The 16,099-nt window shown below is 39.1% G+C and overlaps 1 protein-coding gene across 1 annotated transcript in view; it reads right to left on the bottom strand.

The window, feature by feature from the left end:
- DNAAF11 (dynein axonemal assembly factor 11) overlaps positions 1-5,915 on the bottom strand; it is a gene marked incomplete at both ends in the record, with an annotated part of 44,530 nt that extends 38,615 nt beyond the window's left edge. The window contains 2 exons of the mRNA XM_082015060.1: positions 2,204-2,371; positions 5,585-5,915. Of these exons, the coding sequence (XP_081871186.1) occupies positions 2,204-2,371; positions 5,585-5,915 (499 nt within the window). The remainder of the gene's footprint in view (positions 1-2,203; positions 2,372-5,584) is intronic.
- Positions 5,916-16,099: the final 10,184 nt, after the last annotated feature.

Here is a 16,099-nt window from a genome sequence, read left to right as displayed (position 1 = left end):
AACTTGACATACATGACACGCAGGTCAGAGACACAAATCTGAGACAAGATACAGAGTATAACTTGTGTCGCAGTTTACCAATTTCTCGCCAATCACCCGAACTTTCAAAGATCTGACTGGAAAACCTACCCAATGAAGTCATAAAGTTTACCTCAAACTCTAATTCACAAGCTGCACTGATGAACTGCTATACAAACTGTCCCTGCAGTTCTTCAAACAAAGAAATTCAAGCAGAGGGAGCTTCATCTAACCAACACAGATCATGTTTACAGCTAAGTTAGTTGTCTCGGCTTCTCTATAATCAATAAAGAGAAATAGGTTCTTCAAGGTGCAATTTGTCTTATTTTAAATTGGCTGTCTAGAACCAGTGATCCAAACCACGCTCAAAAATATGCCTTTTCTTCGTCAGTGGTTATAAAGCGAGGCTACAGTAACTGCCTAAGACACAGAGGTCTAAAAGTTTGGTGATATGAATCCTGCCACTTAGTTTACTAAGACCTTGCAGAGTTATTTTCTTCATAATTCACAAACATGATGAAATTAATTGCTCAGCAAGGACCTGTGCAGCTTACATTGGCTGTTCATTTTTCTTACGTATTTCTGTAACGGCAGTGCCTGTAGAGATGAAGATGTGAGAGAGACAAATGTTGAAGCCAGTGGCATCTTGCAGGTTTTTTTCTATTTATAGAAAAGAAAAGAACCAGGACTCATCCATACAGTGGATGTCTTACAACTTTCCATCTGATTAGTAGGCAAGTCTGACCTTGAGGGCTGCATAAAGTTTTTCTTCAAGAGGAGAAAAGACACATCCCAATAGAGTCAATATAAAACATTCAGCTACAATATTTTGTGTGCTTGGAACTGCTGTGTGGTCCACCTGGACATGTTAGTATGCACTGGGAAGAATGACTTCTCAGATCATAATTTGTAACAAAACCCCTATTGGCAACCCTTTTGGTCACTACTTATATAGTGCTTTTTCTTTCTTTTTTTTTTTTTTGCATTTGTTACTAAGGCTCTATCTTGGAAAGCTGTTACGTTATACAAGAAGATATGAAGTAGGAAGTTGGACACTTTTCCAACTCCTACAGTTAGATTAAATTCAGGTAAAAATCGAATGTTTCAAAAATGCAATTGCTGAAAAAATCTTCATTTTTTAATTTCATGAATTGCTGAAAAATACGATATACTGTACTAACCTAAAGGAGGTATGAGTTTTGACAAAAGAACAAGATGAAGTCTCGTGCTTTATTAAGAACACAGTAACAGAGAAAAACAACTTATTTTAGTCACATTTTTGATGAGGCAGAGCAGCACACAGCAGTTTCAAAAACCTTATTCTCTCTGGGAGAAGATTCCTCCATTCTAAGAAATGCAGATGTTAGCAGTAAAGATACTGCCTAGGAGTTTCCTGGTGAGACCCTCCAGAGGATTTAAAGCCTTTGCCTACAAGTCCCGAACACACAATTTTACCCTAAAACTAGATTTTTTTTTTCTTCTTCCTAAGGAACTTCAAAGAAATATGCTAATATAATTCCTGAGCACTTCTGACTTTCCATTCTTCATCTACACACTATCTGTAGAGTCTAAGCTTTTCCAGCCCAAGGCCTGATGTCATATCATTCTGTAGAGAGCCTACCAAACATGTGAACCTATACCTCAAAACACAGACCATATAAAATTATACCTTCTCCTGTGGTGCAGGAAGACCATTGAGATTTCGCTGTAAAAAGTTGTCTTTATGCACAAAAGCAAGTATTTTATCCGAATGAAAAATATTCCAATATTAACAAAAAATACCGTATGTATAAAAACTGAATTTAAAAATGAGTATAAGAGCTAGTACTATGATATCACAGTCCATGGTATATGCTAAACTGTTTGTCTCCCTGTTTGGCACAAAGACAGAATATTTAAGTTATATCTTGATTTATAAGATTTTAATCAATAAAAGGTGTTCTACACTCATATTCTAGTGACTTATATCTCAGTACTATCTTTTTCATTTAAAATTTCTCTTGCAAATTTCTGAGCTTCCTAGAAATCTGCTAAAGAGACAGGGAAAGGAAATCTTATAGGAGCAGATCCACAAAAAACTTACTCACTCTACATTCCCTTAAAGTATGACACAACAGATATTTTTTTCTGATTTCAAAATTAATGTAAATCCATTTTAAAAGAAACATATCCAGAAAACACTTACCAATTTTTGGAATTAGATTATTCTGAAGATAAAGAATTTTTAAATCTCGACACCATTTGTCAAGATACTCTAGTTTTTCTATTTCCTGTTGATGTAAAGAGATTTCTTCCAGTGAAAAAATTTCACAGTTGTTATGTTCTGCACGTCTTCTAACAAGATCTTCAGTGACTGAAAGAAACATTAGAGGTCATATCTCCCTTTATTCATTTTCCTCCAACTCATGAACAACTTATAAAATCATTCAAACGTTTTGTTCCATCATACCAAATACATATCTGGTAGGAACACAAAAATAAAATCTGCTAGAAAATCTGACATCAAGTGCCAAGTAACTTCAACCCACTCTGCCACAGTAAACATTGTTTGTGAAACACACATCACCTGTAACATTTACAAAAATCTGTATGAAAATTGCTGAGTGTTCCATAAGAGTATGATACAACCGTTGCAGAAATTAATCCAGCATCTATTATTTTCAGCATAGCTCAAGTTGCAGATTGATTCAGGTAGACAAGCAATGAAGTGATTTATGCTCTTTTACTTCTTGATGACAGATGTTCACATCACACAGTGAGGGGCAAAGAGTAAACTAGCTACAGTATGTCATCGTATTCTTCTGCCAGCACAGCGTGCACAGAAATAAGCAGGATGAATGCTGAAGGTAGGCAGATATTTTTGTACTTTTTCAGTGCTTGAGGCAAAGCTGTAACTAATTCATGCTCATAAATGTTTATGTTAGAATGAAATTTAATCGTGAGTATTTCTTAAGTACTACCAGGTCATTAGCAGCCAGCATAGGAGTTTCAGTGGCTGAAAGATACCAGAGACCTGGGTTCAGAGATTTCACATGGTAATATTTAATGCCAGGCATTCTTTCAAACAGTGAAAAGGCTCTGTATAATGAAGGTAAAGAAATTCTATGAGAACCAGTGGCCACTCTTGAGCTAGATGTTATTACTTTGTTTCCAGCCCACTACACCAAAAAAGCACTAGCATTTTCCTCTCCTTGACAAACTGTGAACAACAGTGAAGTACTGATTAAAAAAACAGGGTTTTATCAAATTAGCATAGGTATTTTCATGATTGTTAATGCCAAAAAAAGACTAGCAAGCCTTTCAAAAAGACTCTGAAGAAAAATAAGTAAAAAGAAAAAATATAAATACAGAGAAAACAAGTTGTTCCTACCATGCATTAATTAAAAGTATTCTTTCATCGCTTCTTTGTCTCAGGGAGGTTTTGTGAAATCATCCAGTTTTATTAGTGGGCCTGGAATGGCCGCACACATTCACACGGACTGGTCTGCTACAAACTGGGTGAACTACGTACCAGTACAGCCCAAACTCACATGTGTCAGTGCGACTCCGCTAGCTACAGCCTTTGGGAAAGAGATGAAACTGGTTTGGCGTATATTATATTATTTACAGATGACCAGGGTTAAATCTCGCTTCTGTTCAATAGTTTCACCTGACATGATTTACATACTTATATAATGGTGATACTGATATTGATATAAGAGAGGATCCTGTCTGCACATAAAGCATATTGGGAAAAGTAAGTGTGTTTTTCTTTTTTAATCATGTTGGGCAGGTTTGCTGCATCTGAACAACCATCTTCCCTTCAACAGCCCATTGATTAAACCTGATTAAATTAATAGAGAAAACAGAAAAAAAAAGGCAATAACTGTGACTAAATATTTTAGCCTTCACAGAAAATATGAAAAACATTGGCATTTCTCATAAGTTACTTGGCAAATTTGCTGGAAATTTAAAAAAAAAGGCTTGCTTATGAATGCGTTTGACAAGTATTTCCAGTGCAAATAGGTATGTTTGAGCAAGAAAACAACAATATTCCACAGTCTGCATACATGCACATTGGAGACAACATTATGCTTTATTCCTTCTATACAAAAAGAAGTCATACAAACTATTCTGGACAGAGTTTTCTTATAGTCAGATTTCCCTTTGCTGATGAAAACAAAATGGAAGTGATTGCTGCAGTGATTATGCAGAAACGTCCACTTTCATTACCAGATGGTTTGCAAAGCAAAGACAATCATTCCCAATAGAAGCTACAGTGGAGCTTGAGAGACCTGTTTTGGGGACCTGCTGCAGGGAACTGAGTGAATATTTGACATTTTGTATGCTATCTACTTCATTTAAGAAAAACGAGGGAAACAAACTTGCAAGAGAAAACAACAAATTTTAAATAAAAGCTTTTCCAGGACATTGACAAAACACATCATAAGGTTACTTCTCACCGAGAAGTTCATGAACCTGATGATCTGATGTTGCAGTAATGGAGAATGGACTGGTGACCTGAGAGATCACAGCTACTCCCGTGTTCCCATGAACACAGGAGGAAGTAAGGAATGGCATCAATCAGCTGGAGATAACAACAGATCTTGAAGATCTTAGAGCTGGACTTCCAAAAATGACGTTTTACTCAAAAAGGAACAGATATGAAGGAAAGCATTAAAAAAATGGAAAGAATAAGCAGGTGGACAGCTGCAGGTATATCAAGAAACAGTGGGGGAACCTGCATTTCAGAAAAGTAAAGCATTCAACCATTATTTTAAGACTCAAATCCATACCATGCTGTTCAGGAGATTAAGCCATTCTCCTTCAGGCAGTGCCTGCTCAAAGCAGACATCTGCCAGCTTCATGCAGAGAGAAGGAGTTCCTTTCCAAAGCAGTATTTTAGCCCAGCAAGGGACTGGCAGTTCAGTGATGGTACACAATCAAAATAGACTACAGGGAAAATCACAGATGAAGGGAAATCCTCAGTAGCTTTTTTCCTGAGTGATATGTATGAGCACTCAGTCTTTTAGGTCATACTGCTTCATCTCTAAAAGATTACGGATTCATAAGCAATAGTATCGTGTATTTCAACCTCATTCAGGGTTTTTTATGTCTCTGAAAAAGCATCTACATTGGCTATTACTACCTAAAAAAATAAATTATCATGTGGTGCTGAAAATTTATAACTGCAGGGGAAGGGCAGCACTGACAGCTCTAGACCCAGACACAAGCCATCCTATCAAGCATCTCCCCATGCTGGGGGCTGCCCCACACATGGAGGGGTCCCTGCCTGGGCTATCCCCACTGCTGGGCCTCTCGGGGGCTGTTTCAGGAGGCAAGTGCACCCCTGTGCTCTGCTTGGTGAAATAAAATGGGTTGTTATGCCCAGGGAGGAGGGAGACCAGATAATCCAGCCGGGTGAGGAGAGCAAAGGGAGGCAAGTAGGGAGAGGGCTGCCAAGGGGTGTGGGGATGGCAGGAAAGGGGGGCAAGTGTGGGGAGAGGGAACATAGTGGCCAGGGAGAGGGGCACGTCCTGGTGAAGAGGGAAGGGGCCCCGGGAAAGCAGCTCTGGGCGACACTCACTCCGCACCATGGCCGCTTTCAGCTTGCCGCCGCCGCCATTACCGGACGCCGCCGTGCTGCCATGGCAACGGGGCCGGACGGCCCCGGGCGCTGCCGTGAGCGGCCGCGCTGCTCCGGGCCTCCGCCGCCCGGCGCGCGGCTCGGCTTTGTGTTTTCTCTGTACCCGCTTCCACTTGTCCTTAGGCCAGAGCAGCCGGAAGCGCCTGTGTGCCTGCCCATGAAGCAAAATGGCTTTTGTATAGTCCAGAAGTAGGAGTTCTACTGCTCTGGCTGCGGCCGACCCCTTTCTTTGGCTGGGCAAGCATATGTGAAATGCCTCTTCCTCAGGCATGTATCCTTCACTATCCTTTGTGTCATACTTTTGTCCTCTTCCTGCGTATTCATCAGCTAGTTTGCATAACCCGTTTTAGGCTGAAAGCATGTTTTCCATTGTCTATGGAAGTGGCCTGTTCCTGTGATTCATAGAATCATGGAATAATTTAGGTTGGAAAAGACCTTTAACATCAAGTCCAACCGTTAACCTAGCACTGTCAAGTCCACCATGTCCCTAAGCACCACATCCACATGTTTTTTTGAACACTTCCAGAGATGGTGACTCAACCCCCTCCCTGGGCAGCCTGTTCCAATGCTTGACCACCCTCTCGGTAAAGAAATTTTTCCTAATATCCAATCTAAACCTTCCCTGGTGCAACTTGAGGCCACTTCCTCTCGTCCTATCGCTGGTTACTTGGGACAAGAGACCAACATCCTCGTCGCCACAACCCCCTTTCAGGTAGTTGTAGAGAGCGATAAGGTCTCCTCTCAGCCTCCTCTTCTCCAGACTAAACAACCCCAGTTCCCTCAGCTGTTCCTCATAAGACTTGTGCTCCAGACCCCACACCAGCTTCATTGCTCTTCTCTGGACACGCTCCAGCACCTCAACATCCTTCTTGTAGTGAGGGGCCCAACACTGAACACAGGATTCAAGGTGTGGCCTCACCAGTGCCGAGTACAGGGGCACGATCACTTCCCTACTCCTGCTGGCCACACTAGTGCTGATACAGGCCAGGACGCTGTTGGCCTTCTTGGCCACCTGGGCACACTGCCGGCTCATGTTCAGCCGGCTGCCAACCAGCACCCCAGCCCCTTTCGAGTACGTTTTCTCACAGGGAATGCTCCTGTCCTCCACCTTTTACCTGGGAGATTCTCCCAGCAGGTCACTGCTCAAAATATCTCTTACCACTATATGTAACTCATAGATCAGGTTGAACAGCAGCCTGAAATTTGTTTTGCTATGAACATGGATATTATGCCCTCCTGCAGGTTTCTGTGGACTCTCTCGTGCCATTACAGCACTATAACTTCACCCTCAGTGAAATTACCTTCTAAACAAATCTAATGAGTAAGAGTTATGGCTGGAGGCCTCAGGTAGCTGCTCAGGCAGTTACAGAAATTCTCATGTCTGATATTTTCTATTTTGCAGTTAATGTAATGATGTAGCATTTCTTCAAGTACTTGATTAAACAGTTTCCCAATTGGCAAACTTATGGAACACTAAATCTCAAAGAAACTGGATGGGACTACACGTTTCAAGACATCACTAATGAGCTTTATGGAGTCCTTCATCCAATCCTGACCTGCTGACCACCAGTTTGAGTTCAGTCCAGTTGAGCAGTGGAGAAGTAGTCCAATGAAGTGTACGTTTGATCACAAGGTAATGAATTTTTTCATACTTAGATTAAAACTCTTATTTTCTTCTTTGTATGTTCATATATCCTGTTCATCACCATGTCATACCTTGATCACAACCTTGTAACAGCCCTCATCGACGACTCCAAAATTTCAGTTACAGAACACAAACTGGCAGAATTGTCACTGGATCAAAGTGGAAACATCAGGAAAGGCAGTACGTATTTCATACCTCTTTGTTAACACAGGTCTTCATTAACCTAAAGGTCTAACCAAACCTAAAGATCATCTTACACTAACAGGAGATTCACATGTAAGTTTAAGTAAGGCTCCAGGGTGTTTTTTAACTGATCAATTTAATTTATTAAGTCATTTACCTCTGATGAAAAACATGGAACTCCCCACAGCCACTCTGCAACTTTCTAATTTATTTATTATTTATTATTATTTATTTATTATTTATCCTCTATTTAGAGGATAGGAGAAAGGAAGTGTCATTGAGTTAAACCTGCTAACTTTTGTGGATACAATGAGACACAAAGGAGCAGAAGTTGTTTATGCACATTAGTTTAACTCCATGGTATTTGTCCAAGTCTGTCTGACAGGGTAAGTAACATATCCAAGCTGTGGACAGGGGTGTTTACACAGCTGGTGGGACGGCACCACCCTGTGACCCAAGGCCACTCCGCACAGATTAAAGAAGGGCCACTAGCAGAACCTTCTGCTACCTACCCATTTATTTCATATTAAATTGCAGGACTCTTCAAATAACGACTTTTATAGCTGCGTCTTTTGCTAGTACTATTAATTCTTTACATGAGAGCATAGCTTGTAATCAGGGTAACCAATTTCAAGAAGAAGAAAAAAATCTTGTTCTTGCTGTGTCTAGTGTTATAATTGCTGTGTCTACCTTGTATTGCACAGAAATACCTATGTTATTTTGTTATGCTAAAACGAGGGGTTTTTTGCACACCTTTTGCAGAGATTCCATATGATAGTTCTGAAAAAAGAAATATAAAATCCACAATTAATTAAATTGCAATATACTAAGGTGTGGTAGGTTGACCTTGGCTAGCTGACAGGTGCCCACCTAGCCACTTTCTTACTCCCCCTCCTCAACAGGATGGAGGGAGAAAATATGACAAAAAGCTCATGGATAGAGATAAGGACAGGGAGATCACACAGCAATTACCATCATGGGCAAAACAGTCTCAACTTGGGGAAATTAATTTAATTTATTGCCAATTAAACAGAGTAGGTTAATGAGAAGTAAAACCACCTTCCCTCCACCTCTGCCTTCTTTACAGCTCAACTTCACTCCAAGTTCTTGTACCTGTATGTCCTGATTTAAATGACAGTTTGTTATAATCAGTATATATATAGGTCCTGGCTTGCCAAATTTAGTTAAGCTGTAGGACTACTTGATTGAACAGGTAACCTCTCACTTGCAATGAGCATAGAAGAGGTATTCTCTGTATACCACTGATTGAAAAGCTCTTGGAGTGTGTTTGTTTTCCTCTGGTGAAGAACAGCTTTGTTTATGACTCAGGGCTAAACTATTCAGCAAGTCAGAAAGCAGTATTTTGGAGCGTACGTTTGCAACATGCTGGTCCTAACCTGGTGGCCTGGCACACATGGGGCAAAGCTAGATGCTGAAGTAGGATAATCTCACTGGTTTCTTTTCCCTCTTAAAACTGCAGGCTCTTCAGAACGAGGCTTATAATCCATGACCTTCATTTTATTTGGAATAAAGATATACCATCCTTGAGCATCCGGGGTGTTGCGCTAAGACCCTTGCATGCTCAAAATGTGAGACTGTCATTGCAATAGGGCTCTCCAAGTTGTGCCTTCTTGCCTCTAACTGCCACTATACTCAATTCAAACACTAGGAGGTCTGCCAGGTTGTCTCGGTGCCCTTGGGATACACTGAACTCCTGAACCCTGACACAATTTCAGGAACAAGTATCCTTGTTGAGCTTCACTTTCCCCACATAAAAATTCAGATAAGCCCAACTGTTTTTAGTCTTAGCAGCATATTAGACACATTTTACATACTCAGAATTTTCTGCTGTGTAAAAAGTGAAAGAACGATAACTCATAAATCCAGCACATACACACATGCTTGCAGCTTGGAGGCCTACATGTGAGCTGCTCTTACCATGTGCTTCATTGAACAAAATGTTTGCGGCTTATACAACATCAACACAATATAAATATAGAAAATTTGATGTTACTTGCATGTACAGTGGTGTGCAATTTCTCAAGAGACTTTTGCATTTATTTATTTTCAAATGAAATAAAAATTCTATCTTTACATATTTTGACCTTATTGTGTTCATTATTTTCATGCAGTTATTTTTCACTCAAATTATGTACTAAGAGCTTTAAATAGCACAAGCCTGAAATCTTAGCATGAAGTGATGTACACAACAGAGCTAATGTAATAAGCCACATTACAAACAGGATAATGGAGTTGAGAAAGAAGAAAAAGCATCCCATCTGGTATGCCTTCCCTGAAGAAATTCACTTTACTGCTTTAATACATTACAATTTTATTTGTTAAATGTGTAAAACAATGCAATATAAGATATATTTCTATGTATATCATGACAAAAATAAGCTTTATAGCATTATTATTACAGTGCATCAGAAGTATTTTGAATATGTACTCACTCCATCAGGATATACTCATGTAAATTGCTACAGCCCTAGCACATTGATGTCCATGGACAAATCTTGACTGTGAAAACGCTGCAGGTCAGAGTCTCAGCTGGTGGAAATCAGTTCATTGATACCCACTCAGAATCTGGACCTATGTCTTTCTATTTATTTCTTTTTAAATTATCATTATTAGTTTTGTTATTATTATTATTATTATCATCATCATCATCATCTGTTGGTAAGTTACATAGTAACTTAATATAACTTTCATGTTATAGGCTTTCATGTTCACTCCAAAGTACCAAATCCTCTCCCAAAGAGCACACAATCTACAGGGCAGGATATAAGCAGACAAATAACAAATCCATTTGAATATATGCAATACCTAATAATCAGCTTCAGTATTGACAACACCCTCAAATACAGGAAGAAATGCAAACAAGAACAACTTCACTTATATGTAAATGCCAGAGATAAGGAAATAAAAAAAGCAGCATAAGAAACCTTAAAAAAGAAATAATATAAAATGAAGTAAGTTTTCCTCAATGTATATTAAAATCTACAAAGAGGTTTACAAAACACTGCAGCTAACTCACAAAAAAATACAGCAAAGAGCAAATTCTGTAGAACTGGACTAAATGTCCACACCTGTATTCTGTACCACTGTGGTTTATTCCACATAATTTAACTAAAACCTGTTAATCTTTGTATGGTTTGGCTTCTATGAGTAATGCTTTCAGGACAAATACAAAACAGACTTGCTCACAGACTAGGAACATTATAAGCTAAGCCATAAATATTATTGTTCTTGCTACTGTTCCCTTCAGCACAAAACATTCACACTATTAAGCACTATGTGATATATACTCAGGAATGACCCTGAAATTCAGCTGAACACAGCAAGAAATGGAAGAGTATAAGACAAAGTATAAGACAACAAAATAATAGTAATAGAAGGTATGTGATAATGTACATGGGGTTATAAATCTGTATCTTGAAATTCTTCTTTGATTCTCTTTTTCTAAATAAGGTGCTATATTAAAGCAGAGCAAGAGTTTAATCACTGGGGACAGAAACATAAAATTCTAGCAGTCCTCTCTGTTCGTAGCTGTGTCAGTTACTCATTAATCAACAAGTGGTTTTACTTCGCTAGAACTACAGTTCACCGTTAACCTGGGCTTGATATACTAGTTAACAGAAGCTGCAAATACTAATTACTTCTGAGAGTCTGGATTTTAACATTTTCGTTAGAAAATGTTGTCTTCAGTTTTTCATCCGACAGATTCTGGCTTTCATTTTTCATCCAAGAGGGTTGAACATAACATTTCGTTGTGCCTCTTCTCAGAGAAACAATACAGAGCTTGCGTTTATGTCCATAGGAATATATGGAAGGGAACTGCCAAAGCCAGCCAGTCTGGTAACTGAATAGAACTTTGTTAATTCAACATTAATGAATATCATGGAGGGCAGATCTTAACAGATCCCGAGTATTTATAGCCCTTGAATTTAATTTGCCAAATTGTCCCAGAACTTCCCTCTCTCCAGATCAGAACATTTCTAATTTCCAGTTTAAATTTATTCATAGACATATTATAGCAATGAATTTTAGACCAAATTTTTGGCAAGCTAAATCAGCTTTTTCTTCACTAGTTATTGTACTTGCACTAACTAGTTTACCGTGAATTAAGGTTTTTCTAGTTTTCAGCACGATCGCTTTGGTGACTGCAGGGTAATTGCAATCTTACTTTCACTCAGTATAGGATTTCATTTTCCAGATTATTCTTCCAGGAGATTATTTAAACACTAAAGTTCTTTATAATCCATTAGTTTTAAAAGTGCATTTAGTAAAGGACCTGTTATAAGTAGCAATAAAATAAGTAACAAGGTATTTATATGTATTACACAATGATATTTACTCTTAGTGTTCTCTATAGTTAAAGCAAATAAAGAAGCAGAATTATTTAATACCGACAAAATTACTCAAGTGTATTAGCTACAAGTAAATAGGAGGATTAGTATTATAACTAAGATTGTAGTTACGTAATACATCAGTTTTATGAAGAAGAACATTCTATTGTCATCATTTCTTGAAACTATAAAACCTGGTCTTATTACATCAGATCATCTGTCTTCATATAAGGTCAATTTAATGCACGGGAGAAAGTAAATTGCTATCCCAATTTGGTAATTCGGGTGAAATTTCCCTCACTGAGCTCTTAATGTTGAGCTATTAATGCTTATCTTCAAAATATAACCAGCATATATTTACACTTTGAAATAGAAATGTACATTTTAACTTTAAGTACCCTTTTCCTCATTGCATCACTTGTTCAGATTTCTGATGATAGAAATACAGCTATAACCTGCTTGAGTTTCGCATTGATGCAGAGTTGAACAGACAGCGGTGTTCCGGTTTTGTCGATTCATTCTTCCACCAGAATCTTTCGTTTCTGCACTTCTGTTGCAGTTTTCACATCCCTGTCATTATGTGTGCCGGCCTGACTGTACCCCAGACCTAGCCAGACCCCAGGCAGACCTAGCCCTTCCACAGGCAGCGTTTCGTGTCCAATTTACCAGCTGGGGCTGTGCTAGCATTGCTTTTAGCACAACAAGGGACAAGTAGGCTAGAAGCAGCACTAGTTATAGAATGATTTGGTGGGCAATAGCATCCTCACTCATGACCATCATTTTGTTGCACGGGAAGATGAAATCCATGCTGTCCTAGCTAAACTGGCAAGGAGATATTTTAAGAAGCAGATTATTAATAGCTTAGAGTCACAAGATGACAGTTTTTGGCTACCCACAGGTTCTGTGTGTAATTTAGTCTTGGTAATAGCAAGGACTGAAGTTGAAAAACAGGGCTTAGTGTTTCCAAAGTAAAGTTAACAGGCGCAGGTCTCATATTTTTGTACCTGAATCCAGGTAATTCAGATTCATCATTGCTTATCTACGTCCTGATTCCTGGTTTTCTGAAGAGGACCCCATGCTTGTAGCACTTCCTTGACAAACTAAAAGAGGGTAGATTTTGACTAGATCTAAGGAAGAAATGTTTCACAATGAGGGTGGTGAAACCCTGGCACAGGTTGCCCAGAGAGGTGGTAGATGCCCCATCCCTGGCAACTTTCCAGGTCAGGTTGGATGGGTCTTTGAGCAACCTGATCGAGTTGAAGATGTCCCTGCTCATTGCAGAGGAGCTGGACTAGATGACCTTTAAAGGTCCCTTCCAGCCCAAACCATTCTATGATTCTATTACGAGAGACAAGAGGTACAGCAATCATTTTGCATGACTGCTTTCAGATAGTCACCAGGAAGTATGGCCTCACCCATAGTTTGACCAGAATAAAAATAAAACTAAAATGAATTGCATTTTGAAGGAAGAACACTAACAATTCTCTCTTTTTTTTTTTTTCCCCCACAGAAACATGTGTAATGACAGCCATAAGGAGGTATCCAGTAGTCTGATGCTGAAGAGCTGAAGAAAATAAATCTGAGGAGGAAAAATTAAAACTGTTAGTGAACTCATTTCAAAATATATTTAAGTACCTACTCTGCCTTTAAGTTTTTACAAAAGGCAAGAGACAAGCTTGTTTTGAAATGCTGGGGGTCCTGTCTTGCAATACCCTGTGCCAGCCTGTATTTATTTCACTCCAGCTAGGCAATGAGTCCCAAGTTCTCCACTCCATCCTGTAGTACCTGCTTTGGTCGATATTGATACTGGCTTTCAAAATCAGAGTCAGCTTTAAAGCTCTGGTCTTGCAGCTCTTACATAGTTACACTGACTTTAAGAAGTTCCATATCTAGCGTCCACTGCTTGGCACATTGGATGAATAGGGTGTATTTTTCAACATAGGCTTTAGTAAGTCTGCAAAGTGATCAAATGCCTGCATACTCTTCTAAAATGCTTTGTTCTCAGGATGAAGTCAGCCCTTCATTTCTGAGGGCTGACTGAAAGGTTTTCCAGGTTGCATCTGCAGCTGTGCAGGTGCCTTTAGATCTCAGAAGCTGGACTGCACTCAAACAGTGAACTGATGAACAAAGGCCATTTTATCCACAGTACAAGGAACACAAAAGTGCTTAGTTCCTTCTTTGCATTTTTATCTTTTCAAAGTAAAGAGATAAAGGAAATAACAGAGCCAGGACTGGGATGGCCAGCTCCAAGTACAAATAAATCCGTGCTCTTGTTTTAAGGGTCCTGAGCTGCACCAAGGCTTAGAAATGCTTGATAAACAGAAACTAGAGACTGAGGATGATGCTTGAAGGAAAAAAATAGAGAAGAGAAGAACCTGTAAGTGTTTTCCAGATATTTTGGGCTGATACTTGTTGATGTATCCTTCAGTGGAGTAGTACCAAGCTAGAGCAGTACAGCACCTTGCCCTACTGTGCAGTTAAAACTTGGAAGAAGGAAAACTTGCTTTGCCCGTTACTGAAAAACATGTTTTGACTGTGCTGAGGCACAGCAGTTGTTTAACAGCTTACACTCTTTAGCAACTGTTGCCAAACAATAAAAAAATATTTCATCCAAATAAAATCAGAAGAGCTTTAGACAGCAAAGTGGAATAATTCACAGTAGAAACTGGCAAGGGTCCCACAGATAAACCTTTTAATGAAAAGTCCAGGGAACCTTTCTGGCATGCTTGAACACTGTTTCATAATAGGACTTACCCCAAAATATAAGGAATTCTTTCTAAAATTAAGTATATACTCACCAATTTTTTTTCCAATTATTTCCCAGGGGAAGAAAAATAAAGCATACATATTTGTATGTCCTGATTTAAACGACAGTTTGTTATAATCACTATACACATAGGTTCTGATTTTCCAGATTTAGTTAAGCTGTAGGACTACTTGATTGAACAGGTAACCTCTCACTTGCAATGAGCATAGAAGAGGTATTCTTCGTCTACCAGTAATTGAAAAGCTCTCGGAGAGTATTTGTTTTCCTCTGGTGAAGAACAGCTTTGTTTATGACTCAGGGCTAAACTATTCAGGAAGTCAGAAAGCAGTATTTTGGAGTGTGCGTTTGCAACACGCTGGTCCTAACCTGGTGGCCTTGATTTTATTTGGAATAAAGACATAGTGACAAAGAGTGATATACCATCCTTGAGCATCCGAGGTGTTGCGCTAAGACCTTTGCATGCTCAGAACATGAGACTGTCATTGCAATAGGGCTCTCCAAGTTGTGCCTTCTTGCCTCTAACTGCCACTATACTCAATTCAAACACTAGGAGGTCTGCCAGGTTGTCTCGGTGCCCTTGGGATACACTGAACTCCCGAACCCTGATGCAGTTTCAGAAACAAATGTCCTTGTTGAGCTTCACTTTCCCCAAATAAAAATTCAGATAAGCCCAACTGTTTTTAGTCTTAGCAGCATTTTAGACATATTTTACACACTCAGAAGAATTTTCTGCTGTGTAAAAAGTGAAAGAATGATCATAAATCCAGCACATAGACACATGCTTGCAGCATGGAGGCCTGTGTACGAGCTTGCTCTGAAGATATCATTCAGAACTTCTAAATATGTAAGTCTTTTTCCCCAGAAGGATTTAGAAGCTACAGCTCTGTGCAAAACTTTGAAATAAAACAATCTGAAACAGCAACATGAGCACCTTAAATCAACTCATCAGAGTGATTTAATACTTCTTTCTACGACCTTTACCAGAACAAGATAAGGCAAAAGCAAAGCTGCGTCCTGAACCTAATGGTGCATTGGGTTAGTGGAGCCAAGTCATATCAATTCTGTAGTCCCTGGAAGATGGTGATGTGGTTAGCATCATAGTTAGCTAGTTTTGTTTTTTCCAGGGGGAAAAAAAAAAAAACAGGTGGGTTTCATGGCCTGGGAATGGACTTCAGTGCAAGACTTGAAAGCATGTCTCTGGATTCATAATGTTATTATCTTTGCTCTGCCTCTGCATCTTCATGTTATGGCATATTGGTTTATGGTTATGGTTTATCTTCCTTTTCTGCTAACAAACAGGAGTTACAACATGTATTCCACATTATGAAAAGGCAGTTTTTCAAAATAAACGGAAAGTTTCTATGAATACAGATCAGTAACAGGAAAAGCCAAATCCTCCATCAATAATTTCAGATCATGTCTTCTATCTTTTAACATGGAAATGACAGAAGGAATGTCTCCTTCCCCTTCTTAATATAAAATTTCTATTTTCCTCTATCCATCACATGACA

Source organism: Phaethon aethereus, assembly GCF_964289735.1.
Source record: "Phaethon aethereus genome assembly, chromosome: 2".
NCBI classification, from domain to species: Eukaryota; Metazoa; Chordata; class Aves; order Phaethontiformes; family Phaethontidae; genus Phaethon; species Phaethon aethereus.
Note: the sequence above shows the minus strand (reverse complement) of the source record. Positions and strands in the feature narration are given on the sequence as shown.